Genomic DNA, 27,751 nt, shown 5'->3' with positions numbered 1-27,751 from the left:
CTTATTAGGCATCACCCCAACTCAAGAGGGAGAGAAACTGAAACTTTGATACTGCATTGACTTAAAAATGTCGAGATAGGCTGACCGATATCCACAGACTTTGGTTGCTCATTGTAGAGAGGACCGCTAACAGTGATCATCAATGAAAGCAATAGCTGGCCCAATTCCAGCCCAGATGGGTGGGATTACATCAGAATACGAAGGTGTTTTCTAACGCAGTGTTTCTCAACCTTGGCAACACTTATGATGTGTGCTCTTCAACTCCCAGAATTCCCCAGCCAGAGTTGCTGAGGTTGAGGAACGCGAGTCTAACGCATTCTGGGAGAGCTGCAATTAGATTGCATGCATCTCTAATACCGTCTGGAAAAGGACAGTACTATGTTTAATCCTTCCAACTTTTCCTTCTCCCCCGCAGATCAACAGGGAGGTTAGCAACGCAGTTTTTCTGCTACTTCAGAGACAGGCGTATCCGTCCCCCTCAGTAGCAGACACCATCTTTGTACTGCCAGGCTATTCGAGATATTATGACATTCTGTGGCGCGGCTATCCCAAACAGTATGGTAGAGTTTGCCGCCCGCACAATTAGGGAGATTCCAGCAGGGGACGCTATGACCGTATCATCGTGCGCCGGCGCCTTCCACTGCTACCGCCACCATGGAATCCAACAGGGACGAAGCGGAGCGTTGTATTGCTATCGCGGTAGCCGCAATCAAGGCCAATCAGACTGAGAAGGCCCGCCGTTTCTTGGAGAAGGCACAACGGCTGTACCCGTCTCAGCGGGTCCGCGGTGAGCGGGACTCAGGGAGGGGGGAGGCCTGGATGACCGAGGCCTGAGGTAGCCGCTCTGACCTCTCACCCGCATTGCGCGTGCGCAGAAGCGGTGGTGGCGTGAGGTACCCTGGGACTTGAAGTCCCCCGGTCTCGCTATGAAAGGGGAACGCGAGTTGTGCAAGAAGTCTTCAAGGGAAGCTTCATGGCCGGCGCAGGGGACAACGGGAAATCCGACTGGGAGAGCGGGGTTTGTGTCGTGCACGAAGAGAGCGCGACGGTCGTCCTCCCTAAGTTGAGGAGAGAGACTACAATTCCCAGCGACCTTTGCGCCGAGGGCGAAGGGGGCAACCCCGCACCTGAGCGATAGGAATGGCCCCTGTAGTTCTTCCCTTTACCCCCCAGTGCCGCTTCCCCGCCGCCGGCCTGTATACGTTCGCCTTATCCTCCTCCCCGCCATCTTCAGGCTTTTCTCCCGGTTGGGACAGGCGCGGTTTAGGACGCCCTCTCCTTTTTTGGCCGCCTCTGCCGGGGGTCTTTGACCCACCTTTTCCTGCCCCAGATCCGCTGCAGGGGCTGTGGCCGCTCGTGGCCCCCTTTGGCCTCGGCCCTGGCTCTCGGGAGCCTTTGGGTGGCCTGGACGAGCGCTCCGGGCCTCCTGGGCATCGGCCGGGCAGTTGGTCAAGGGAAGACCCCCTCCGGTTGGGTTTGAGCCCTGGTGGACGAATCCGTGCGATTTTCTTGGTAACAGTACGGAAACCGCTCGCTGTTCCCTTCCCCCGAGGTATTTTTTGAATGTCCCACTGTAGCCTACAGCTGTTTTCCTGGTCTCCTAGCCAAGCAGACGTGTCCCAACGCTGCAGATGTTTCGAGGTTAGCCAGGATTGGCTAGATGCTGCCCCCCAGCTGGGAGGGCTAATGGGGACTGGGGTCCAAAACCTTGTGCTCCGTTGCCTGCCCCTGCTTGGCCTTCATCACTGCAATCTCTCCTTCCCTCCCCTGAGTGTCTTTCTCACTCCAACCGGGCAGTGCTGGAACCGGCGACACCATTCAACATAATTCTGTGTCCTGAACAGTATAACAGGTGTTAGAGACGTTGTAGGGAGCTACTGCTTGTGTGCTTCCCAGGTACAATTTGAAGGATGCTGGAATATTTCAGTCCTCCAATTATAAGCTGCCCAGACTTGTGCAAATAGGTACATTTCAAATAAACGCATTCTTTTGTTCAGAAGTTGTGGTAGATGTTCTAACGTGTTGCTTCCTTCCAATCGGTCTTTTACCTCACTGCCTCAGTCCTCCGTGCAGTTTTTCTGGTAGCACAATGTCTGCCTCATCTTCCCTTCCCCCCCCCTTTTTTTTTTTGACATTTCTGCTTAATTATTCACTTTCCACTGACTTCTCAAAGCACGGTTATTTTTGAGCCCTGTACTCAAGCAGCTTTTTTTCCCCCTCAAAACTACACTGAAGTTCTCTGCAACACAGTTGCAACTAAAGAGTCCTTGTTGCAAGTTCTTAGTTCTCTGACTTTCAGTAATAATGCTTTTTGTCATAACAGTGATGAAAGCACATTTACACAACTCTGATTAAGAGCTATAATAGAACAATTACAAATATTGTGGTAGCCTTTTAACTTTTAAAACATTTTATAATTAAAACGTTTAAACCAAATGCCATTATATCACAAAATATATAAATGCACTTTATAAATGCTGCCTTTCAACTTCTCACATGCCTCAGGAAGGTACTCATAAGTGCCTCCAGAAAAAGGGCTGTACTCTGAATATTTATTCTTTTTTTCTTTTTTCTTTTGGTTAGATTTATATTCTGCCTTTAGTTCAGGAGCTCAAGGTGGTATACCCTGTGAGATAGGTTTGGCAGCCAGACAGTGAGTGGCCCAAATCAGTCAGTGAGCTTCTGTGGTTAAGGGTGGACTAGAAGTTGGGTCCCACTAATCCTAGTCCATCACTTCAAACAACTAACCACATGGGGTTATATATAAATGGTTTTTTGGTTTAGTGGTATTTGTGAGAGCAGTTGGATTGGGCTATTACAACTGTTAAAAAAAAAAAAACAACTAAGGCTGCTGTTTCCAAAAAATAATCCTAGCCAGTTAGGGATCAGACAGATTATATGTTTTCTAATCAGTTAGTTTTGAATATATGATCCTGTCTAGTTTCAATTTGATTACATTTTTTCCTTCCTCTTATTTTATTCCTCATTTATTCCCTTTTAATACTTCCAAAGGGGAGTGATTTGCTGAAAATCCTTCATGGAAAACATTCCGGTCACCTTTCTACTTATAATTCTGTAAGAAGGCTCATCTACCTGTGGAATTATGTGCATTTACAAATTTTACTTGGAATGTTTGGGATGTAAATAAACCAGGAAGACATGGTGAATTGCTGTTTCCTCTTTGTATGTGTTCATGGCATAATGATGATAGGATGTGCAGTTAGTTTTGTGCTGATTCTTTGGAAGAAAATATTTTATTTCTAGAAATTTAGGAGAGCTCTAGTCTTTAAAAAAAAGGCAATAGCCGATTGAAATGAATTTTAACTGAGTTGCCTTGGATGTCATAAGAATATGCTGCTATTCTGCCTCAGATTCCTGCTACTACTATTGCTACAACTATTATTAATGTTTTCTAGCATGTTTTAAGAGCTTGATTAATTTTTAAACTCTTCATTTTATGTTGATTTTTTCCAAATTGAAAATTGCTCAGTTGGGCAAAACAGCTACGAAACATTGTGAAGGTTTTAATAAGATATTTTTATGCTTTAAAGGTATAATTATATCTTGTTCTGAATAAACAAAACCAATGTTGAAACCTTTGGAAGAGAACATGTGATTCAGAGAGATGTAAAGCAGTCTGATTAATCCCTTGCATAATACATTATTGCAAGAAGTTTTAGAATTGAGTTTTTTAAAATCACTTTCTAAGGACATGGAAACTCCTGACCTGTGCATCTCAGTCATCCTCCGAACCAGCCTTATTTTAGTGCTATTTCCAATTATTGATGTCAGAAAAACCTATATAATCTGGCACAACCAGGATTGCCTGTAGTAACAATCACAGTGCTTGGACAGACTTCCATGGGACAAGGCATCTTCTCAGGTGTCCTGATTTGTAGTTATTTAAGGCTGTACTGATTAATATCAAAACTTGAAGCCTGGCCATTTCCAGTCAACAGACAGTGCAGTACTTTCAGGAGACATGTTCATGGCAGTGGCTAAATTTCATGAACCAGCACTCTTGCTATTTCACATTGCACTAATTGTAAGTTCTAGACCATACCTAAGGATAGTCCCACCTACAGTAACATAACAGCAATTAAGGCATTAATGAGTCACCGAGTCTCCGCTATCTCTTTCCTGGAGTGGCAACACGTGATGTTCCAAAAAGGAGGGAAAATGTGTTTTTTGCCAAGTTCACCTTCTTAGCCCTCATCCAGCCCATCAGACACTGGCCTTCCATCTGCATGGCCTCTTCTGATCCATACAAGTAGTCCTTGAGTTATGACCATTTGTTCAGCAATTGTTCAAAGTTACGGTGATGCTGAACAAATGGTACTTACGTCTGGTCCCCAAAGTTATGGCCGTTGCAGTGCCTCTGCAGTCATGTGATCAAAATTCATGCACTTGGCAGCCTGTCTGCACTTATGATCATGGGGCGCTTCAACTCCTCCCACCTGCCTATCTCCCCCTCCATCTCTGCCCTTTTGGCCCCCTGCACTCTGAGGCCCCGCCACCCTGCGCTCTACCACCCCAGCTGACCTTTGCTGTCTTCTTGCTCCCGCTACTGACCAGGCATGCCCAGTCTGGCCCTTCATGAGACAGCAGCTATCTGTGCAAGGCTTTCTTCCTGAAGTCGTGCTGTGAGACCTGGGGAAGAAGGCATGTGGCCAGCAGCTGCCTCACAAAGGGCCAGGCTGAGCGGGAGCAAAAAGATGGCGAAGGTCAGCTGGGGTGGCAGAGTGCAGGGCAGCAGGGGCCTTGGAATGCAGGGCAGTGGGGGTAGCTGTGGATGTGGCTTCACACTGCAAGGCTGGGCCGGGCTGGGGCTTCCCAGGGCAACTGTGGCTTCAAGCTGTGCTGCAGCTCAGGGGCTTCTTGCAGCCTCAGAGCTGTGGCTCACCAAGAAGCCCCTGAGCTGCAGCAAGGCAAGTAGCTCCAGAGCTGTGCAGTTCTAGGGCTGCTTGCTGCCCCACAAGGCAGGGTACAGGATGGCCAAAAGGGCAGAGATGGGGGGGGGGAATAGGCAGTTGGGGGAATTGAAGAGGAGGCAGTCCCTTACCTTAGAAGAACTGAGGCTTAGGGCTGGGAGGGACCAAGCTGGGAATGGCGTGAATTGGGGTGGGCCCTCGGCTAACGACCATTGGGACTGAGTTAGCGACAGCAATGGAGAGTGCTGGGATTGCCATCGCTAAGTGATGCAGTCATGTGATTATTGCTTAGCAACAGAAATTCTGGTCCCAATTGCCGTCATAACTCGAGGACTACCTGGAGAGTGGAGAAATAGAGCATTCTTATGACAGTGTGCTCCAGATCGCTTAATGACTCCTTCCAGCAGTTTCATATGAATATTAAATAGCATTGGAGATAAGGTTGCATTTTGTGGCCACCAGTCTGAAACTAATGACTGTAAAGCCACCAGTCTGGAAGGCCACCAGTCTGAAACTAAATCCTCAATTCACAGAAATATTCAGTTAGATGCTATGATTAAGTGCTATAAAATGTTGCTGAGAATTTGAGTCCTAGTAACTGAGGGCCAATCAAGACCAGTTTTGTCTCAAAACTTAAGCCTGAACTCCAACTAAAATTGGTCTAGAAGATTAGTTTCCTCCAAGAGTGGAATTGGAATGCCATCGCTCATTCACAATTCTTTCTACTCAGAGGGTACTCAAAGCAACTTCACAACACAATCAGAGAATGAAGCAAAATATATTGCACATAATATTGACACATAAGATGTTTATGAATGATAACTTAGAACATTATCTTTCCTTCTCACAGGCCACACACAGTTACCTCCCTAGAGCATAATTTGGGAACCACTGGTAAAGAAGAATCTTATTTCCTTACCAAGGTTAAAGCATATAACTTTGGTATTCTTCCAGGAGAAGGAAGAAAGTGACAGACTTTTGTCCATGGCATTATGCCACTATCAGACCTTAGCTGATCTGTATATATTTGTTGTTTAGTAATATTGAGTAACATATCTTGGTGGAAATGCTGTTGAGTAGCCTTTTGGAGTATCATAATACATAGTATTCTCTGTGCAGTGACAAAAATAAGTACTAAACAATTCAAGCAGAATGCAAAACAGCATCTGTTATTTCAAGCAACAATAGAGTTGCTGCAGAGAAATCATGCTCTGTACACCTTGTGGTTCCATCTGGTTTTATCATAAGATAGGATTTTGCTGGGAAAAGTAACTAGGTCTAAGTGCTACTTTATATAATTTCACTCCCTTCAGCCATGGAGCCTTGTCAGTGTTAAAGAATGTTGGAATTATAATTCAGAAGCGTGTAGAAAACTGCAGGTTTCCTATCCCCGCCATATTAAGCACCCAGTAGGATGGACGCAATCATAACTCTGTTGGAAAGATTAATGATTAATGGTTTGCATATAGTAGGTCCCACATTCAAAACTTAGCACCTAGTTTAAGTGGATCAGGTACTACAAAGTGAGGAAAAAATTCTCTCTCCAAGACTCTGGAAAGTCATAGCCAATCAAAACAGACAAAGCTAGATGATCTGTCTCCAAATAAGGCGATTTCATATAGACTGACTAAGGTTTTGGCTTATATGTTAACCAGTGCCATAGTTGTTGTTTGACAACTAATAGGGAAAAAATATATGTTTTAAATAGTTACTTTTAAATACTGTCTTTGAATTTGGCTCTGTGAGAACATTAACATTATGGTAAAGCTGGATCTGATGGGGCTCTTAAGCTCTTGAGATTCATGTTCTTTGCCAAAGTGGAATTAAAGTACTAGAAATTATCACTATTACATCTGGCCTTTGTACATTTTGACAGCTGGTAGCCACTGTGGTTTTGGAAATGGATGTAACTAATACTCCATCTGAGGATATCCCATTAAATGTGCTCTTTTTTCCCTTTGTTTTAGACATTCCATACGTAGCCTACAAAAATCTGGAAAACCACTAGATGGAAGCAAAGAGATAGAGAAGACTCATTGTTGCTGTCTAGTTGTCATCCAGATTTTTGCAACACAGTTATGGTAATGCTTTCTCTATTCCTCTAACCATTTCTATGGTGTTGAAAGGTTTTGTTTGCAAGGTTTACCCATAACATTAAGCCAGAATGTGATTAATTTATTTCTGACAATATGATGGGAATTCACTCATGATGGTTTAGTGTTATGGGTGAGCCAAATCATTATGGTTTGTTCAAAGAAATGTGATTTAAAAGATCCTGATGACTGTCATAATATGAGCTCAACATAATTCTTGGCATGAAGTAGGATAAGTGAGGATCTTACGAGCAAAATTAATTTGGGTGTTCTGTACGTTGCTGAATGCTACCTGCTTGTTTGTTTTGATTTCCTGTTTTTAGTATGTGATACTGTATTTATTTATTTATTTATTTATTTGTTTGCAAACTTTATATGACTACTTATCTTAAATAATTATTTCTGAGCAGCTAACAACCAATCCACAAAACCCTCCAATGTAATAAAAAGGCCTATAAACAAAATGTAAGACACAACTAAAAATAATCATAATGATTATGACTATGTTTTATGTATACAATTTTAATTTTGGGAGATACCCCATTTCAAGAATATAACAGAATAAGTATTCTGAAACACTGTATTGGATCTCATACAAACAAGGAAAATTCTAGGGTATCAGAAAGCAATCTTTCTGTTTTGAGTTTCTAATGATTTGCAAGAAATTTTGAAATCTGCCTATTATATCATGCACATTTTTATACTTGCTGCTCAAAAAGAAATGAAGAAACTGCTGGAGTCTTCTGGATGAAACCAAACAAAAGCTTAAGGGATGGTTGATTTGTTGCAATGAAAAGATTTGTCAATAGATTATATGTATTAAGTGACACTCTTTCTGTTTGGTGATCAGAGCAATACCCAACTCAGCCTGCCTGATTTTATTGGAAATGGAAGAAGCACAGCAAAAAGTGTATTTGAGGTGTGAAATGAGAACATTTGCCAGTGACTGTGAGAAAAAAACCCCCATCAGTTTGCAAGAACATAAGCAGTGGATCAATGCTGTGCCTTTTTCCTTGTAGCACTGCTGGACTCACTCACTGAGAGCCAACAGCCAGCTGATGACCGTTCACAGCACAAGGAGTCCACCAACCCCAGTTGTCGGAAAAGGAGTGAGGATTTTGCTTCTGCCAATGGAGAAGCAGGGGGTGATATCAGCAAAGGTTACACTCAGGATCAAGTGGATGCTGTGAAGAGGTAAGCCTGAATTAAGATTCTGACCAAGAGACCACAGTTACAGCGATAGTTGGAAGAGCAGCTGGGGGTGCAGCTGCAATGCCACATTGATCGATTGCAGCAGTCCACAGTCTTTGGGGAAGGGAGAGGGGATTCAAAAGGCTTCTGGGGGATGTCTTACTGTATTGAAGCAGGAGCTGTCAATATGGCTAAAGACCAACCGGTTAAATTTTTGTCCCATGTGAATGGTTTGTTTGGCTGCTTATAATTTGCTTTTTAAATTACAATTAATTTGGCTTGAAGTGGAAAGATACACCACTCTTATATAAGATATTATTTTAGTGTTCTTTTAATCTGGATTTTGAAACAATCCAGATTTTTTTCATGTCTAAAGGGCTGGGTTGTTTTTTTTTCTTTTTTTAGAAAAGCCTTCTTCTGCCGTTTATGTGTAGTTCCCAAATTCTTTTCTTTAAAGTAATACAGGTTTGTGCCACTTGGGGGCAGCGTTTTCACAGGGTTGAGTGATCTTTAGAAGTGTCTGATCTTCAGCTCTTTGTATCAATTTGAGGATAATTTTTTGAGGATATATAATTTGTGGCTAGGGACCTCCAAAATTTGTGCGGATAGATAAAGGACAAGCTTTACATGGAGGGAAAAAAATGAAATAAATGCATTGGTTGATTTAACCTGGACCTGGAAAGAAATGAAAATGATTGCATGCCATGGTTAAGAATCACAGCAGCAATTAATATTTTGGGTTCTATCAAGGAAAGTAAGGGACTGTATTGTAAGAGTTTTAATTCAGGAGAAATAGAAAGTTAAATTTTAAATAGATTATCTCTCTCAGATGAGGTGTTTTGTCTGATTGTCTCAACTTTTAGGGTGAAACAATGTAAAGACTATTATGAAATTCTGGGCGTGAACAGGGATGCCTCTGATGAGGATCTGAAGAAGGCCTACCGGAAATTAGCCCTGAAATTTCATCCTGATAAAAATCATGCACCAGGTGCCACAGAGGCATTTAAAGGTAAAATACCCTTTTCTTTCAAGAAGCATGTCTTCATACTCTGAAAATTATACCTTTTAGTGACAGAAGTCCACCAGAGGATTGGGGGTTGTTGGTTTAATCATTAAAAAGGAAGTGGAAAGGGTATAATAAATTGCCTCTTGCTATGCTAAATGCTCTAAAAAATCTAGTAAAAAAATAATTTGTAAAATAAATATACATGAAACTAACTTACTCGTTTTATGCATTTGATACAGAGACTTCTCAACTACATTTTACAGCTGCTGCAAGAAGGGGTAGCAATGGGAGCTACATAGCATATGAATGGGTTGATGGTGTTTATTGCAATCCCTAGTAATTCGGTGCATAAGTAAATAAATTAAACGGAGAGTTGAACTTAACTATAAGCACTGAAAAGAAACATATGCCCAACTGATTAAAAGTTTGAGTTCTGTGCTAAAGGCTGGCACATGAAGATACCCACTTCTCCATGAGTAAGCTCCATTGCAATTGATATTTCTTACTTCTAAAGAGATGACATAAGAACACTGTGTAAGACTATAGTCTTAGATGCATTTATATTTACAAGTATGGGACCCTAAACATACTTGTCAGAAAATGTCAATCAGTCTGAACATATCCTGAATACAAGTGAAGCTTCACAATTAAGTGTGAAAATCACAGAGGAATCATTTCAAAGTTACACATGGGATTATACTGCAAAACCCACTGATTTTGCTGGGACAGTTAAGGTTATGCCTAAACATTAAGATGCTTAAATGATCCCTCTGTGATCTTCACAATTAGTGCCATGGATTGCAACTAGAAATTAATATAGTAATTGAATTCAAACACAGCTTTAAAACTGAATGTTTCCATTTCAGTTTGTCAACTGAGCGAAATATAGTTCAAAGGGATTTTTTTTTTCAAACCTGAAACTACTATTTCTTGAGTAATAATGCTGAAGGCTTAATTGCAGCCTAAAATTGGAAAGTTGTAGCAGGATTTGAAACACAGCACTCTTTCAGGTTTTAAACTTAGGCCTAATGTGTTAGAATCAGATTAAAACCGTTCTTGTCTAGACATCCACAAAGCATCTAGCACAAAACTAACACTACACAGGTTTCTTCACTTGTAGACTTTATATTATTATGTTTATTGAAGGCTTCTCCAAGATCTGCATGTCACAACTGTGATGCATGCGCTAAATAACACTTTAGCCTCCTTAACTGGGCCATCTTCCAGGAGTTTATCTTTAGCCAAGCACGTTTTATTTCTCTCGTTAACCCTCCAAGTGTTTAGCATTCTCTCTCTGGAAACGCCTTGGTTAATATTTTTCAGTCAGTGATGTCAGCTGATCTTTTAACGTTCCATTTTGCAGTGACAGCTGATAATGGTGTTATTTTTATGTTTAGACCTTGCTTGAATTAATCATGCTTCTTAGCTTTGCAAAGTAAACCCGTGTAAACCAAATTCTGCACGTAGATGGTTTCAGCACGTGTTTTTAAAGAATAGCTGTATTGTTAATAAATAACAAGAATATAAGAATACACCTAGCTTTGATAAAAGCTGGAAATCCCAGCTTTTACATTTCTAGCATATTGTATTTTGAAGTTTCAGGCTTCTGTTCCCTTTTAGAATTGCTTTCCAGTGAAACCATAGCCCTGATCATTGAAGGACAAACAAAATTTAAAAGTTTTAGTGCAAACATGAGATGGGTATGCACTGAATTTGGACATATTTATTTTTGTTCTTTGACCTTAAGTATTACACAGAATTTCTTCTGCACAGGTACCTAGTCCCTGGCATTTTTCATGTTGATTTTTTTAAACTTTCGTGGCTATAACCTATTGCAGATTTATTCCTCTTCTGTTATAATGCTGTGGGACTGTCAGTATTGTGTTAGAGTTTTATCATGAAAGGATAAATCTGAGCATCTGAGAACTATGGATAGGAATTCAAGGCAAGGACAGTTTCCTGTAAAGGGGAAAATTAATTTGAGGAATAAAAATGTCAGATATAGGGGAAAAGAAATATAATTTATATTAGCAATGAACCTACAATCAAAGCAAACAACAACATGGTTACCGAGATGAATTGGGACTTGGCTGTGGTATTTTTCCATGATATTAGTAATGTTGATGATAGCCTCTGTGCCTCAGGTAATTGCAGATGTTTTATTCACCCTGAGTTCATTTCTGTTGCATCACAGTTCTTGCCATTTACTTTGCTCCATAGCTGTTTTCTGTTCGTTTGCATTTCTAGTTATTCCAACGTGAAGATATTTTCTAGAATAACTTTTTCCAAAGAAGAATATTCACTTTATTAAATAAATCATAGTGACTTAACCAAATTGAAGGGTCAGTAGAAAAGGAAGGAAGGGAAAGGAAGAATCAAAAAGGGAAACTATAATAAAATGTAAGGGACTGGTGCGAATCTTCACTAATCACACTTAGATCTCATTGAAATCAGTGTGAAAGGGTGTTTTTTTTTCTCCCATATGACTTACTTAATTCCCAATTATTGATCCAGTCCAGGGCCTGTATTCAGCCGTGTTTCGTTTAGTTACTGAGCTGCTGCCTTTTTAAAGATTCACTGAAGGCAAACTCACACGTGTAGTAAGAAAAATTCAACACAGGGCAAGGTTCCACTTTTGACTAGCATTCATTTTGGAATATAGTTTTGTATAATGTATAAATTACTGGCAAGACCACTTTAGACAGCTTACCTCCCAGATGTCTGGGCCTCAGCTTTAACAGTATGCCAAGTGGCAAGGGCTTGCGGGAAGGTTTTAGACCCCCAATCCATACTTGCAGTCTGAAAATAACTAGAGCCTACTCATAATCTACCGTAATGTTAACCAATATGAAAGTAGTAATGCTGTGCACCACTAATCACATGATAAATGCAGTGGTCATGTGACAAAATGAACATTTGAATACAGCTCCAAAGTGTAGCCCAGAAGATCTAGTCTTTCTTTTCTCTACTTTTCTCTTGGAAATACAGATAGTCCCCAGTTTAAGAATGAGTTGCATTCCCAAGGTCTGTCCCTAAGTTGAATTTGTATGTAAGCCGGAACAGTATGATTGTGTAATACTGTATAAGTAGTATTGTGTAATTGAACCATTATGTATTTAACTTGAATCATTGTCTATTTAACATGAATTTTACTACAATAGGCTCGGTTCTTAACTATGGGTCATCTGTAACCTGGGTGTTCTTAACCCGGGGACTACCTGTACCTTTTATTGCATAAGATTAAATGAGCTTTCAGAGTAAGGATGGGAAACAAAAAGACATGGTTGTCATTATTTATTATTCAGATGGTTTCCTAGGTTCTCAAGGCATGTCACGTAAATATATCAGTAATTTTTCCTCTAGCCTCTAGGATAGTCTCCATTAATGTCTTCAGCATGCTAGAGGTCACAGGCTGAAAGAGATGATGTTGTGAGTGAAGGATTTGAATGTAAGCTGGGAGATGCTGGACATTGTTCCCTCATAATCGCTGTTAAGGCATTAGCTGTTGCCAGGGGAATGAATATGACTATTTCCTTCTTTCTTACATTTTAGCCATTGGGAATGCATATGCAGTACTGAGCAATCCAGAGAAAAGGAAGCAGTATGATCAGTTTGGAGATGCAAAAGTCAGCTCCACGCGACATGGCCCTGCAGACTTCAACCGAGGCTTTGAGGCTGATATTTCCCCGGAAGATCTCTTCAATATGTTCTTTGGTGGTGGTTTTCCCTCTAGTAAGTCTTGAATGTTAAGTCTGGTTGGCAAAGGGAAGGCTGTAAAGAGAAGGGGATGCCTCTGAGTGGGCTTTTCTTTGGTTTCTCATACCAAAACGGAAGTGTGGCTCAGATAAGGCAAGATCATCATTGTCAGGCCAGAGGGACCAGTGCTCATTGAAAGACCTAGGCCAGCCTTCCTTGACATGGCACCCTTTGAACTATTCCTTCTTTAAAAATATAATGAAAATTTGACAATACATTTAATAAATGTATATCATGTGTCCTGTCATCCACCACCAACCAGCCCATGGGACTGTCCAGCTGGACATGATAAGAGTTATAATCCAGCCCCTCCAAAAGTTTGCCCAGGTGGGGGAAGTTGACCTAGGCTTATAATGCTTTGAAATTTTCTAATAAGTTTCTCATGCTAGACAAATAACAATGTTGCTAGAACACTTGGTTATCAGAGATAGAATCTGCTGGGTCCATGGGTCAAGATGCATGACAGTAGTGCACTTGGAAAAGAGAGGTGTTTTAAAGTTATGTTCTTTTCCTCGGGCCCAGCCTTTGAGAAATGAAGACTGCCAAGTTTATTTATAGATGTAACCTGACTTAAGTGTCTTCAGGCTAGTAGTGGTGGTGTTGCATAGTTATACATTATAGCTGAGAACGGAGCCCTAGACAGAAAAGGATTCCTGTTGGGTGAGTTCTGTGCTTTCCTGTGGGGAAGGAATGTTCCATTCCTCACTATCAGAGCATCAGTTCAGAACAGCAAAAGGTCTTGCTGACTTTCTGTCTTGAACTCTGGATCTTTAAGACATGTGCATGAGGTAGCTTTCTCCAAAGCCCACCTAGGAGGATGGGTGATCATCTTCTTTGGGATCCAGAAGGCATTTATCTTTGGGTAAAATTGGCTGGAACTCTGGTTGGGTGGTGGAGTCTAGTTGAAGTTGCCTCCTTTTAGCATGTAGCTTAGCTTGCTTGTTTGCTTGAGTTGTTTGGAACAATTTGCTAATGCTTCTGACTGCAGCTCAATGGAAATAACAGAAGAAAAGACTCGGTGGTCTTTGCCAACTTTACTATTATGTGGAATCTAAGCCAGAATGCAAATGTCCTATTTTGGTGTTGGTGAACAACTCTCATGTTTTGTACTGGGATTCAGTACTTGAGCTTTTATCGACACTGTCACAGAGAAAGAGTTCCGCTCTGTCAAGTGGTACCCAACTATTTTCCCATGTTCCCCCACATCACAATACTGATCCACAAAGGAACACTTGTTGAACAGCAGTGTAGACTCATATTCGACTTCCCAAGCATCCACAAACATGCGTTGCATTTTTTGAGCTCCACCCCTCTTGAGTGTTTTTCTAATCAAAATTGCTGGCAACTCACAAGTTGCATGTGTCCATGAGCTTCTGGCTGTGTGCTGATTTAAGCTTCAGAGTCACCTTGAAAACTAAGCCTAGTGTCCAGATAATACTCTTTGATTTTCCGCTTTCCAGGTTTATGGCCATCTAACCTATTGATAAGTTTTTGTGGGCTTCCACTTGCAATCCCCAGCAGGTTGCTATGCTCTCTCCTAAGCATTTATAGCTTGCACAGCATGTCTTAGCTTGGCTGTCGAAAGCACTAAATGTCCATTAAAATGCGAACACTTCTGTAGCAACAGAATTGCGAGAGATAACTGAGTGGGAGAAATTTCCAGGAACAGGGTTGTCCCAACTCACCAATTAAAACTTTGTTTTACCAAGTTCTGTCTGGCCTGTTGGTGTTTCAGTGCAGCAAGGGTCAAGGAGGAGATGTGGAGATCAGGGTCCAAATGGCAAGAACTGGGAGAGAGCATCAGCAGCTAAGGGAAAAGAAAAAGAATAAAACACAGTGACTAAGTGTGTAGGTTTTCAAGAAGTGAGGAAGGTGTTTCCTGAGAGAATGGGGGGCATACTTATCTGAGTCTCCCTGGCAGGCTCCACCTTTAATAGAGAGCCCAAAGGAAGAAGACGCTGGGATTGCAGCATCTCGGTCCGCAACAGAAAGCCTCCGAGAGTGGTGGAGCCTACCTGGAGGGAACGCCAGGGAGAACCGCGTGAGATTAACCCCCCTGGCAATCAGCACCCTTTGGCCAAAGGAGTTGGGGGGCCCAGAGCAACCATCTGGGGCTGCTTGTCTTAACAGCCAGATGGTGGAGCAGGTGGGGGAGAGAGAGAGGGGAACGAGCTATAAAAGTCATTGGACTTCATAACTTTTACCACATTTACCACCACTTTATTCCCTGAACAAAAGGCTTACAACTGATACTGAGAGCCTTCTTGGAGAGCGGAAAATATAGTCAAATGGTGCTAAGGCTACTGCTTTAATCTCAGTGATTGTAGTGGAATTTGACTTCCATGCTTCATGAGCAGGAACTGAGTGTTAAGCATTTTATAAAGTCAAGGTCCAATTAAGCTTCAACAGCCCCCGCCCCCAAAAGAACCCAGTCTGCCTTTGTTATTACTACAGTTACTGTTCTCCCATTCATCAATTATCACCTTCTAAACTATCCTTCCTCAATTTGTTGGCTACAACATCCACAATTCACAGACAGTGTACTAAACTGGATTGTATTCAGTTGAAAGCACCCAGTTAAACTTAACTATAAAAGAGGAACAATTAGCAGCTTCTCTCTATGGTAGTTGGCTGATAGGCAGTCTTCAACTGTTCCTAACAAGTCTCTCTCACTCATAGGTAATGTACATGTATATAGCAATGGCAGGATGCGATATACCTACCACCAGCGGCAAGACAGACGAGAACATCAAGGCGACGTAAGTTGAAGCAAGGCAGAGGGAGAAATTAAAATATTTCAGAACATGCACAGATCTGTTTCAGTCAAATGATATTTTGCTGTATTCCTTGTGTCCTTATTGGTCTGTTCATTTTTTCCTTTGCTAATCCAAAAGTGCAGGAGGATGCTAGGTTTTTGCTTTTTAGTTGACTGTGGCTTTTGGAAAGGCAGTAAGTTTTCATTGCTGTTTAGATACATGTGAGTACAACTCCTGCCTTATACTAAAGTAACGGCATTATTGTGTTTTCTAATACATTGTGCTGAGTATCTTTGAAAATGTGTTTTGAAAATGATCTGTGTTTTGTTGCAAAGATCTTTTCCCAGCACATTGGGTGCCCATGAGTCGCTTGTGGAAATCTACAAACAGAAAAGAGAGCAGTAATGCCTTTCCACTCATCTTCCTTAGCGCCTGGTAATGAGGAACATACTGCCTCTGATACTGGAGTTAGCATGGAGTCGTCCTGACTGGTATCTATTACTGGACTCATCCTCCAGAAAATAAAAGCTGTGAAACAGGATGTCATTTGTTCAATGTTGGCTTCTGCCACAGACTCTGTAGGGGCATTAGGCAAGTCTTGACTCCTGCCATCCTAGTCATGCCTATTCATAATATAAGCCAAATGTCATGGGTGGAACCCAGGGCTGCATTTCTATCAGAAGATTGTTCATTAGAGATATGCAAAGCGGTCTGGTCCATTTCCAGATCATTCTGTTTTTCTCCTGGAATATTCCAGTCCAGATAGGGCAGGAATGATTTGTCCAGTGCTAGAAGTTAATCTTCTGGAACAAAGAATGGAACATGTAGAAACAGAGGAAATGGAACTAACCCTAAAGAACCTTGCACCCGTCCCAGTTTTTTCCAGAGGAATCAGTGTCTCTGTGGAACAGATTTCAGGGAAGGTCAAAGGCTGTATTGGGCAAGTGTAGAGTATTTTGAATTGTGCCTAATACTTAGAGGATTGTTGCAGGAATTGTTGAGAAAGTTTCTGGGTTCAACAATATGCTTAGCCATAATATAAGTTGATTTTGGTTTACCAGTTGTGTGGACCCAGCCAATTGTAGGTCATTCAACAAATCATGATTAAAATAAGCTATGGCATAGTGTGAAATACAGACACAGCCAGTACATGCAAAGTACTTTGAGTGCTTGCTGAAGTGGTAAGGAACTATATGGTCTTTCAGAAGCTAGTCTTCATGCACCATGCTAAGCCATGGTTTGACTAACCACATGGTATTGACGAAATCAATCTTGACCGAATTACATGATGTCCAAAAGAAAAAAGTAAAAAAGCACATGGTAGGCTACTGAGCCATAATGGATCTCTTAGTGAGAACACTCCTTTTCTCAGAGAGACCAAAGTTGCAAGTTTTGAACCAAAGTTGTCAATGGTAAGTGGTTTGGAGGATGCAAATGCACTGATATCTTCTCTTCTTTCTTCTCAGGGTGGCCTTGGGCTGTTTGTCCAGCTGATGCCTATCCTCATTCTCATTATCGTGTCTGCCCTCAGCCAGATGATGGTCTCCAGTCCACCTTACAGTTTGAGCCACAGACCGTTAGTAGCCATTATTCAGTTAGCCTGGGCAGTAGGGTTTATGGGAAAGACTTAAGAGCAAAGCATATATTTACCAGTGATTGGTTTTATTTGGTATATATTTCCCCATCTCCCTCTCTTTGTCTTTCTTGGTTTAACACCATGCCTGCTGGGATAAAATTGCTTAAAACAGCCAGGCATTTATGTGGTATACTTTTACATGTAAATTGTAGGACTTTACATGTAAAAGTCCTACAATTTACATGTAAAAGCATATACATGATTGATGAAGGTTAGAGTAGGAGATATACCTAGAAAAAGTACTCCTTGTTCTGTGAGGACAAGATTTTTGGATATTTAGGCTGTGGGTGCTTTTCCACCCTTTCCATGCTATCATTTTCCAGTGATGAATTGGCAACTGGAGCCTTTAGGTATAATCTGATTGCAGGATTTTCCTTTGGGTCTTTCTCCAATCTGGCATTGAATCAGCCAGAAGGGAAGGAAATGTGGGCACTGGAGCCCATGGATTAGAGGAGGCACCCATCCTTTGGCTGAAAGATTTTGGTCTTCCCCTTGCATTCCAAGTGGCCTGCTGGTAAGACAGCTTATCACTGATAGGACATAAAGGAGTATTTAAGTCTCCCTGTACGTTGTGCTTCACTTTTGAATGCCACCATGCTTAACTGTATTTTAGGAAATGTTGACTGGACAAGAATTCCACACACTAGGGAGTTGATTAGGTGTGAGCTTCCCATATGTGGCACCATTCTAAAGGTGAAATTTGGAAAAAAAGTATTATAAACTATTCATTCAAATTGTCACTTTTAAATAGTCAGGTTGACATTCTTTATGCTAGTTGTTCAGATTTTAACATTGAAATTGCATGTTTTTCTGATGAAATATTTAAGGATTTTTGAACCAAATTGGGATAGTCATCTTTCAGTTTGGAATTCAACTTTCATAAGTTCTGCATTTCTTAAATGTTGAATTCCAAAGCTGAACTCAGTTCTCAGAGCACTGAGTCAACAAATCAGCTTTGGAATTCAGCATTTAGAACCTATGAAAGTAATCCCCCAAACTGAAAGATGATTATCCCAATCAATTTTGTCCAAAAATCCATAAAAAGAAATATTTCGCCAGAAAGGTATGCATTTTCCATTTTAAAATCTGAACGATTGGAATAAAGGATTTTAAACTTGAATATCTTTTAAATGCATTTTTAAAAAAATTGTGTGTGTGTCTATATGTTCTTTGAAGCTCCCTCCTTCTCCAGTCATTCTTCATAGCGACGTCTTGCTGTGATCTTCCATAGATTTTTATCAACTGATGGCATGACTGTATCGGCCCTTGTGCAAGACTGCAGCCTTGATAGAAGCTTTTGGTAGATTTCCATGTCATAGTCTGGAAGAAGCCAGGGTATTTCTCTTTGCCTTTAGATACAGAAGTCCTCTAGTTCCTGAGGTTCAAGAGGGACATGCCCTCTCCTTCTTCAGTACGTGGAGACTTGAAGGGAAACCAGATGGATTGAGTCTGCTGGCTCATCACAAGTGAATTAGCGGCATCAACCAAGTGGCAAACGTTTTGGCAGCAATCTTATCCACTGCCTGAGCAACTGAATATACCATAAATGCATTGTGCCAACCATTTGCCACTAGAATATAGCAGTGATGATAGACCAATGTCTATGGATAGCCAGCAGGGGGCAATGCTGGCTTATCAGCTCTCTGTTTACAGCAGACAAGGTTGTTGGAAGATTCTTAGCTGGCCTGCTGTCTTGGCAGAGGAAAATGTATTGCTGCTAAAAAGGCTGGAGTTCAGCCATTAAGCGATAGCTTTAATCCTTGTTTAGATTATCACCCATGTAAACAAGCCCATCATAAGCATGTCTCCAATTCATATGCATGAAGCTTGACTGTATGTCTGTCCTGGGTTAAAGAGGTCGTCTTATGACACAAGGTGAAGGGGCTTAAAAGTATTTCATTCTGGATGGTATAAATGGGGGAGGTGGGTATGAACATATGCCTACACATAGGCAGCCAACCAGAGATTGAGTGTCTGTTGCAGAGGAAAAAACAAAAATCAGTTTCTAGAAATCTCACCATGTGTAGAAGTCTCTAGCACTTCCATATGTGATGCAGAAGTGTGATTTTAAAGAACAAATACATTTTTGTTTTATATAAAAGTTTATGAATGCTTATCTTACTCAGGACATAGCAACAGTTTGTTTGAGAGAGTGCCACCTCTGCAGGGTCGAGGATAAGGTATTGAGTAGGGTAGGATGGGATGGAACAGGCTAGGCTAGGTTAGGAAAGTGCTATTTCTACATAAATATCTAAAAAGTAGACTCACCAGGAATTCCTCCATTAGAAAAGGTACTCTAAACATCTTGAAATTAGATGGGATAGGAGTAAAATAAACAGATGGAACTGTATAGAATGTAGAGTGATAGATATTCCTTCTTTGAGAACAAATACCTTTGCAACGTCCAGCTCAACCACCATCTTGACATTTTTCTGTAACAATAAGGGTTAGGCACTTGCTCTTCTGAAATGGAGGGATACTGTGCTCAAGATACCGACAGCTGGAAACCAGAGGTTGCGGCTGTAGCTTTGCATAAAAACATGGTTTCTGATCTGAAGCAAAGAGAATGAATAATTGGCATTGCTAAATGCACAGGGCACAAACTCGGGGAGAATTAAGACAAAGCAATTAGTGATTTGCAAAGACTAATTAGGCTATCATTTCTATCCGAAAGGGCTTATACACAGTCTTCAATGCATTAAAATGCAAGTATTTACTGAATATAGGTGCAGCGGTTAAGAACAACTCATTCCTCGTGCCAAGTGCTGAGAACGTTGGGAAAAGGCCTTTAGACATTCTGAAAAATGAGTATTACAGAATATTTTCAATAAGAGAAGGAGTCTTCTCATTACTCTAGTCTAGCCCTGCAGCATGGACAGGAATAGAATTTTTTTTTCCTCTTTCCAAAGTAATAAGGAGAGCTCCAATCCTTTTCAGGTTAGCACAGGCTGTTTCTTTTGGGTTGCCCAGCTAAGAGCGAAAGGGGTCCCATGTCGCTTCAGCCACAGGAAACCAATTGGATGTAACAGAAGCATATCTGTTTAGTTCTGAGCCCTGTAGTAGGTTAATTCAGACCTTTCCTAACTGGTGACATGCTTCAGCTTGCAGACCAGAGGTCCAAACTGAACATGGTTGCAGAAGGTCTGTGGGATGTCAGTAGTGGGCAAGGATGTTGGAAAGAGGTGACAAAATAGGGTTCTAGGAACAAACCACTGAGATAATGGAGAGATTGTTGAGGCGGTTTCCTTCCTCCATTCCAAATCACATTTGTTATTGTTCTTCAAAAGCTTGTGTTCACTAGTATCCACTGTTATGTTCATTCCACCCTCATTAAATTTCCCCTTCCCTAGAAGTAGCTAGAAACCACATGCCCTTAAAGCTTTACATTGTTTCTGCCTGTGGATAATCTACATTAGCCCAGTTTATGGATAATCTATCTTGACTATCCATAAAGGTGAGAGCCAGTTGGGTTTAGTGGTGAAGGCATCAGGCTAGAAACCAGGAGACGGTGAGTTCTAGTCCCGCCTTAGACATGAAAGCTGGCTGGGTGATTTTGGGCCAGAGACTCTCTCTCAGCCCAACTCATCTTACAGGGTTGTTGTTGTGGGGAAAATAGAAGGAGGAAGGAGTATTAAGTTTGTCTGCTGCCTTGAGTTATTTATAAAAATAGTAAAGTCAGGATAAAAAATATTTAAAAAGTGGGGGGCCTGACAACCACCCTTTTGTTGCAGGAGCAGGGAGGCAGAGGATAAAGGGAGACTTTGGTAGGTCCCCATACATATCAGAGTTTGCTTTTGGCTGGGTGGGGCTGGTCTGGGGTTTTGACCTCCTTACTCAAATGAATTTTCCGTTTTTGGGGGGGTGATTTTGATCATTGCTTTTGTCCTTCCTTCCTCCAGGACTGTTGGCCATGTATTTAAAAGAACGACTGAACATTTGAAAGTATCTTACTATGTAGGTGACAGCTTTGCAGAAGAATATACAGGCACGAATCTTAAAAATGTAGAAAGGAGCGTGGAAGATGATTATATTGCAAACCTCAGAAATAACTGTTGGAAAGAAAAACAGCAGAGTGAGTAGCTCGGCTTTAAGACATTACACAGAGAGAGAAATGCACAGTCAAGGCAAAGTGGCTGTTTTGTATGCTGCATCTCAAGAAATTCTGTATTATTACTGTTGCTGTTTATTTATTTGTTATTTATTCGATTTATATCCCACCCCTGTAAACTAGGCCTCACAGAGATGTTGGAAAGGGGTTATTGATAGTTAAGGATGTAGCCACCTTTACAAGTTAGATGCATTTGACAATTTAGCTGTTGCAGCTCAAGTGTTGTTTGTGTGTGCACACGTGTACAAACAGACCCTGCAAAGAACCACATGAGCTTTCCAGAGGATATAATTGTATTTATTCTTAGAGGAAGGATGTTTGACTAGTGCTAACATGTCTTGCAGAGTGCTCCTTTCAAATGCTTTGCAGAGCCCTATTGACCATTATGATCTGCACAAATTTTGTTGTCCTGGTTTCCTGAACTTAGAGGCATATCCAAGTTTAAAATATCCAAAAGGAACAATAGTTCCCAAGCTTTCCATCTTTGCGCTCACCTCCTTTAGAAATTCTTCCCAAGGTAAACTATAATTACAACGTCTGGGGCAGGGTTTAGCAGCAGATAAATATTTTTGGCGCCTCCCTTACAGATCCCTGCTCAAGATGACATGTGACAAAATGAGGTAAACATATCCACTCTCCAGTGAAATCCACAGAGTATATCAGAAAATACAATACAAACTGAAGTGAAAAGTTACAGCTGTCTGGACTGTTGCTTTAATGACTTGGATTTCTTTTACAGAGGAGGGCTTACTGTACCGGGCACGCTACTTTGGCGATTCGGATCTGTATCAGAGAGCACAGAAGATGGGTACACCCAGCTGTACCAGACTGTCTGAAGTTCAAGCATCAATGCATGGATAGCTGTTGCAGAAACAAACAGTCCATGGAGACCTAAGTAAGAGCTGGTGATTTCTGTTTCTGGGACCCCAGAAGTTTGGTTCAAGAATACTAATTTTCCAACATAATCTAGAATCCAAACCTAGGTTCATGTTTTGTGCTAAATCATGGTTAGTTTTAACAGGATTTGCAGAACAAGCAAATATCAGTCTTGCAGGCAAAAAACCCCCACTTGTTTGATGAATTCTTAGTTTGTTTCTTCTCCACTCTTAACAGCTTTTGCTTTGCATCTTTCTGAATTAGTTTCATGCTTGGTTTGGGTGCAAAAACAAACTGAGAACAAGTGAAGAAATTACAAACTAAATGCCTCTGTTTACACCTCATGCTAAGCCATAGATGTAGCCTGAAAGCCAACATAAATCATGGTTTCAGTGGTTTACTGCCTAAAACCCGACCCCACTTGCCTATTACGTTAAGACACAATCAAACAAAACATGTAACAGGTTACCCAATTTATGAACTCCTATATGCTCACTGGTTCCTCTTGATGCTCATGGGCCCTTGATCAATCATCCCTTTACCAGGACATTCAGGTTAACTTATATATTTGCTCTTTTCATGTTCTCAGCAGTGTCTGTGGATGGAGGGGGATTGTCAAAATAAGCAAGATGGCAGATAGAGCATTGCAATGCAAGGCCCGCTCCTTTTCTGTGTGCATTGTCCACACGTATAAAAAGAGCAGAGCTTGCTTTGTGATGCTTTGTCTGCCATCTTGCTGATTTTGGCCAGCCCCCCCCCCCCTGCAAGGACAGGAAGGCCTGGCGCAATATGGTTCATGGGGTCACGAAGAGTCGGACACGACTTAACGACTGAACAACAACAACCCCCTCTGCAAACCCTGCTGCATGTTCTTTCCGTTTCTTAGAGCATTATTAATTTTGCTGCGAAACAGAATTATTGGGAAGCTGATGAATCTGTTGCAGTTATTAGCAACCATCTTCTTAAAAGCACTCACTGAAAAAGCTTTTCAGCATCAGTGGCTTCAGCTAAAACTAGAATATCAAGAGCCAAATGGACAGTCAGCTGTGGATTCATGCAGTAGTGCTTCTTACCCAATCTGATGGAAAACCTGGACAGGTATGAATATGGAATGCAGTTTTGCAAACTCTGTTTCAAATGTGGCTAAAAGAGATGCTCTCTCAGTGGAGTGCTGTGTTCCTTCAAAATGATATAAGCAACTAAATCACTTCATCCATATGCGCTTAGCCAGTTTGCTTTATCTCTTCAAGTCAAAACCAATTTAATCCAAATATCACAGACAATTGGAAGATGATGTTATAGTTCATTTTAAGAGTTAGCATTAAAACATGATTTTGCTATTACAAATTGTAGAAGAAATCAGGTTCAGCACGGCCAGGTGGAACCACCAGAATATCTTGGGAGTTGCACCTGCAAAAAATGTGGCATCTGATGTAGTTTCCTTTGGATTGCAAAGAATTGCAATGATTTGTCCCTTTCATGGCGAGAATTTCCTACAAATAATGGTGTCTGGCCATAGAAATGTAAGCATTTAAATAATACTAAACAGCTTCAAAGATATGAGTACATCTTCTGCTCCATTTAGGCCTAGTTAAAATAAATGCCTTTAAAGTTTTTTTTTTTTAAAAAAGTGTTAGTGGGAGAGCCACAGCCACTGGGTTAGGGTAGTGATACTACTTTAGTTCTCCAATTAGAGTTGTTTATCACCTGAAGCTGCTGTGTTTGTCACTACCCTTCCTCTTCATGTTTATTGTAAGCCACTTTAATATGGGTCAGTCCTCCTCAAAGAAACTCACAACATCCAAATTACATAATAAACAGAACCATCAGGGCGATTGCTTAACAATTACAAATCTATAAACATTATATCATCCCACTAATATGAATATTTCCTAAGGTGAAACCATCCACAAATAATTCACATAGGGCCCAATGATCAAAATATAAAAAATTAATTTTAAGCCGTGAAAAAATCATACATTGGAATCCAAGATCTTCCAGCAACAATCTCTAAACCAAACTCACATGGTGTTCACACAACTGGGAAAGCCAAGAAGTTAAGATATGCCCACATGTCACCATTTTACTCCAAACAGGCATAGCTCTTGAACTGTATTTTCAGCAATTATTATTTGGGGGGTTCCAGAGACTGGAATTTTGAAACCACGTTTGGAAAGCCCCAAATGATAGCCTCTCTAGGATGTTAGCCCCACTAGTTAATGGGGTTAAGGTGGTGATTTAGGCACACTTATTAATTGGGTGTTTTGGCTTAGCTTGTAATGAAGAGATAGCCTGCAAGATTTTAGGCAGCATGAGACCCAGTCATTCTACTGGAATCTGTCAGGGCTCTGCCCTCCCTCCCTCCTTCCCTCCCTCCCTCCCAACTGGAACTGAGCCAGATCGATGACCATTGATTAGATGTAACCAGGCTAATAACTAACTGGTCTCTAATCACACAGCTTTTCTTTTTTTATTCCCATGGCATGTGTTTTATTTAGAGTGAGAAAATGGTGTAGAAAGAGTTAGGATACAACTGGGGTGTATTTGACATAATGTCTTCCATGCTAAAGCACACACACACCAACAGCCCCCCCCCCTCTTCCTTCTGGAACAGGTTTGACTTGAATTTCAGACAAACCGTCCTGGCCATAGCTATCCTTCCTCAGTGAGAAAAAGACTCTAGTCGTTTTTTAGAAACGTAGAGAGGTTTAAAAGGCTATGTTTAAGGCACACTAGATATCTGAGGCTGCTACAGGCAAGGCACAGTGGCTTTTTTTTAAACACTTCTTTTATTTTGAACACATAAGGGGAGCAAAAACATCAAGATGGTGGCTACAACTTGTGACTGAAGCCCCTCCAGTTTTTATAGGCATTCAAGGGGCATGTCTTCAGTCAATGCAGTCCTAGTCATCTTGACTTTTTTTTTTTTAACCTTACCCTGCCGGTGCCCCTGTTCTGCCTCTTAGGTTTCTTTTAATGTTTAATGACAAAAAGGCAAGTTTCAGCTTGTTGATTAGCATTTCCAGTTATGCCAGTCCAGTGTACTGTTCTTTAATGGAAGTGCAGGTACATGCTTAGTGAAGGTCCTGTTACCCTTGTAATGGACTAGAGACTGACACTTCTGCTGTTTTTCTTCTCAGACTCTTCAAATGCCTGAAGACTTTGGGGGAAGTGCACTGAGCCAAGGAGACAGACTTTCTATTTAAAGAATCAGTCCTTAAATTAAAATGGCATTGGAGAATTAGCAACGCACTACTGCCCTCTCCTCTCTTTCTCTGTCCAGCATTAGACTTGAACATCTCTTAAAACAAGGAGGAAAAAGACGGCTGGTCTTTTTTTCTCCCTCTCTTGCTGTCATATCCCTTCCTCGGGATTCTGCCATCCTGAGAGCAATTGTTGAATTGCTTTTATTTCCTTTCAAGGTCTGCAGAAAACCAGGCGCAGTGGAGAAAGTCTTCTGCAATTGCACTAGTCACTTCAGAGAGCAAGGGAGGAACTGGAAGAGCTGTAGGAATGAAAGAAAATTAATTTTAAAAGACACTATTTAGAATTTAACGTACCATTGTAAATATGTTGTACTTCTAAACTATGCAGGGATAGAATTAAATTATTTCATTATTTTTCTTTTTCTTTCTTTTTCTTTTTCTTTTTCTTCTGAACTTCATAATCCAGTATCTGTGAATTCTAGCCTCTTTTTCCCTACCCAGGCCCTCACCCCCTTTTCTGGCCCAATGTCATGTTTTCTATCAATGGCAATCTTATCTGACAATACAAATGTTTTATATTTTTTAATGGCTTGGACTTTCTGGGAAAAAAAAGTAAATTCCCAGACCTTGAAACAGTTTTCTTTTTTAAATATGAAATACTGAGCCCAATAGATATATTTTCTACGTGCACATTTTGGCCCAGTTTTGGATTTGCAGTGCATTGGGGGCTTCTTGCTAGAGCACTTGCTCTTCCTAAAGAATGGAGAACAAATTGTCTCAAATGGTCTTGAGTTCACCAGGATTGCTTTTGCTGTGTGGACTTTTATTTTTTTATGTTTTGCAGATTTTTCATTTTCTCCCTTGCAATCAGGGTTCATTCTGCTACACAGAGGGTTTTTTTCTCCACAAGTGATGTCCCCTTGTCTGTTTTCCCCTGCTCCCCAGTCAGATTTTCTCTTGCCCTACAAAATAGCTTTTCCTTGACAAAATGCTACCGCTGATTTCATTCCAGGAACTACTGTCCGCTGGCGTGGCCTACCAAGCAGTGGTGCAGCTACATATTTTTCTCTTCTGTTTGGTGAGACTTGGATGGCCCTTCTCTCTAGAAGAAGGAAAGGCTGTGCAGCAACAGTGCTTAAAGACTCTTGTGAGAACCTTCCTCAGGAGAACAGGCCATCTTTGTCAAAAGAAGTTTTGGTACTTTCCATTATTTAAGCAACTGAAAGAGGCAAAGAATCATTCTTATTACTTGACTGGACTGTGAAGTCCAACTTCCGTTTGAAAAAAAATGGTACAAAATGCCAGACTTTTTTTTGTCTTTTAAGTCCATACAATGCTGTCAGAAGAGCCTTAAGAGAAGTTACTTGAAACAGCTGAGCCATCAACCAGAGTAACAGTTAATGCTCCTAGGTCCCATAAGCCTCGTCATCCTGAATTAGCAGTAATCTGAAGATGCTTCCACTCCTGCAAGGGGTCTTGTGTTTTCGTTAGTCAAAGAAGCATTCCCTTTGTGTGCATGGATCAGCTCCCACCATCAAAGCAAATCAGCGCTCAGTCCAAATATGTTAAGGGATGGCTTAGTCATGCTAAGTAAGCAGCGTTACCATTAATTACTTTACACTGGAATCTTCTTTATGTTGCTGTTAGTTTTGTCCAGAAACTTTTTTCTGTACAATTGGCAAACTTCCATCTAAAGACTTGTTCAGAATTACCCAAGTACCAAATAAGAGCTCAGGTGGATGACGGGAGGTCTGATAATTGTGTTATTTCTTTGGCATTGACAAGTGAATATTGATTTAAACCAAGTTACTGGGTTTTCTTTTCCCTGTGATAAGTGGCCACCTTGGAGGGCGAATCCATATGTCTGCAGTCCCAAAGAGGCCGCTGTCTGCTGTCCCGGGATAGCAGGCCCTGGCTCCTCGAAAGCTCATCCCTGTTGATTAGTGTTCAATGACCCCTTGAGTTCCAGCCATTTTGAAGGGTCACTTGTTTGGCTGCACAGCACAAAATTATCGGCTTCTCAGATGGCAGCAGGAGCCCCAGGCCCTAACAGAGCTTTTGATTTCTTAAGTAGATAGCCGGGGATGAATGAGCAATGTGCAATAAAAAGCATAGGTCTTGAAAGATATTCAGGAAGGCTGTATTTCTTAATTATATAATTGTACATCTATAAATAAAGGTTTATAACATGA

The 27,751-nt window shown here is 41.1% G+C and overlaps 1 protein-coding gene across 2 annotated transcripts; it reads left to right on the top strand.

The window, feature by feature from the left end:
* The first annotated feature begins 607 nt into the window (after positions 1–607).
* On the top strand, positions 608–27,751 carry DNAJB12 (DnaJ heat shock protein family (Hsp40) member B12). Of its 2 annotated transcripts, XM_088144381.1 has the most exons (10): positions 608–787; positions 8,044–8,218; positions 9,079–9,224; positions 12,774–12,953; positions 14,899–15,018; positions 15,657–15,736; positions 17,200–17,309; positions 21,269–21,441; positions 22,217–22,372; positions 25,494–27,751. In XM_088144381.1, the coding sequence occupies exons 1-9, from the start codon at positions 655–657 to the stop codon at positions 22,336–22,338; spliced, it is 1,239 nt and encodes a 412-aa protein (XP_088000507.1). In that variant the 5' UTR covers positions 608–654; the 3' UTR covers positions 22,339–22,372; positions 25,494–27,751. The 2 variants fall into 2 exon arrangements, with proteins under 2 accessions (XP_088000507.1, XP_007428684.1); XM_007428622.4 differs by lacking the exon at positions 14,899–15,018 and having other exon boundaries at positions 610–787.

The sequence above is a fragment of the Python bivittatus genome, unplaced genomic scaffold, assembly GCF_059951505.1.
Source record: "Python bivittatus isolate LINGU-HERP-01145 unplaced genomic scaffold, Pbiv_v1 ctg000400_np1212, whole genome shotgun sequence".
Taxonomy (NCBI): Eukaryota; Metazoa; Chordata; class Lepidosauria; order Squamata; family Pythonidae; genus Python; species Python bivittatus.
This window is presented reverse-complemented; position numbering and strand designations above follow the sequence as displayed.

Bases quoted from the DNA above. Each gene is read 5' to 3' on its own strand.
- DNAJB12 (XM_088144381.1), top strand. From the start codon at position 655: ATGGAATCCAACAGGGACGAAGCGGAGCGTTGTATTGCTATCGCGGTA. The intron at 8,219-9,078 runs GTAAGCCTGAAT...CTCAACTTTTAG, and splicing joins CAAGTGGATGCTGTGAAGAG to GGTGAAACAATGTAAAGACT. The intron at 17,310-21,268 runs GTTAGTAGCCAT...TCCTTCCTCCAG, and splicing joins TACAGTTTGAGCCACAGACC to GACTGTTGGCCATGTATTTA.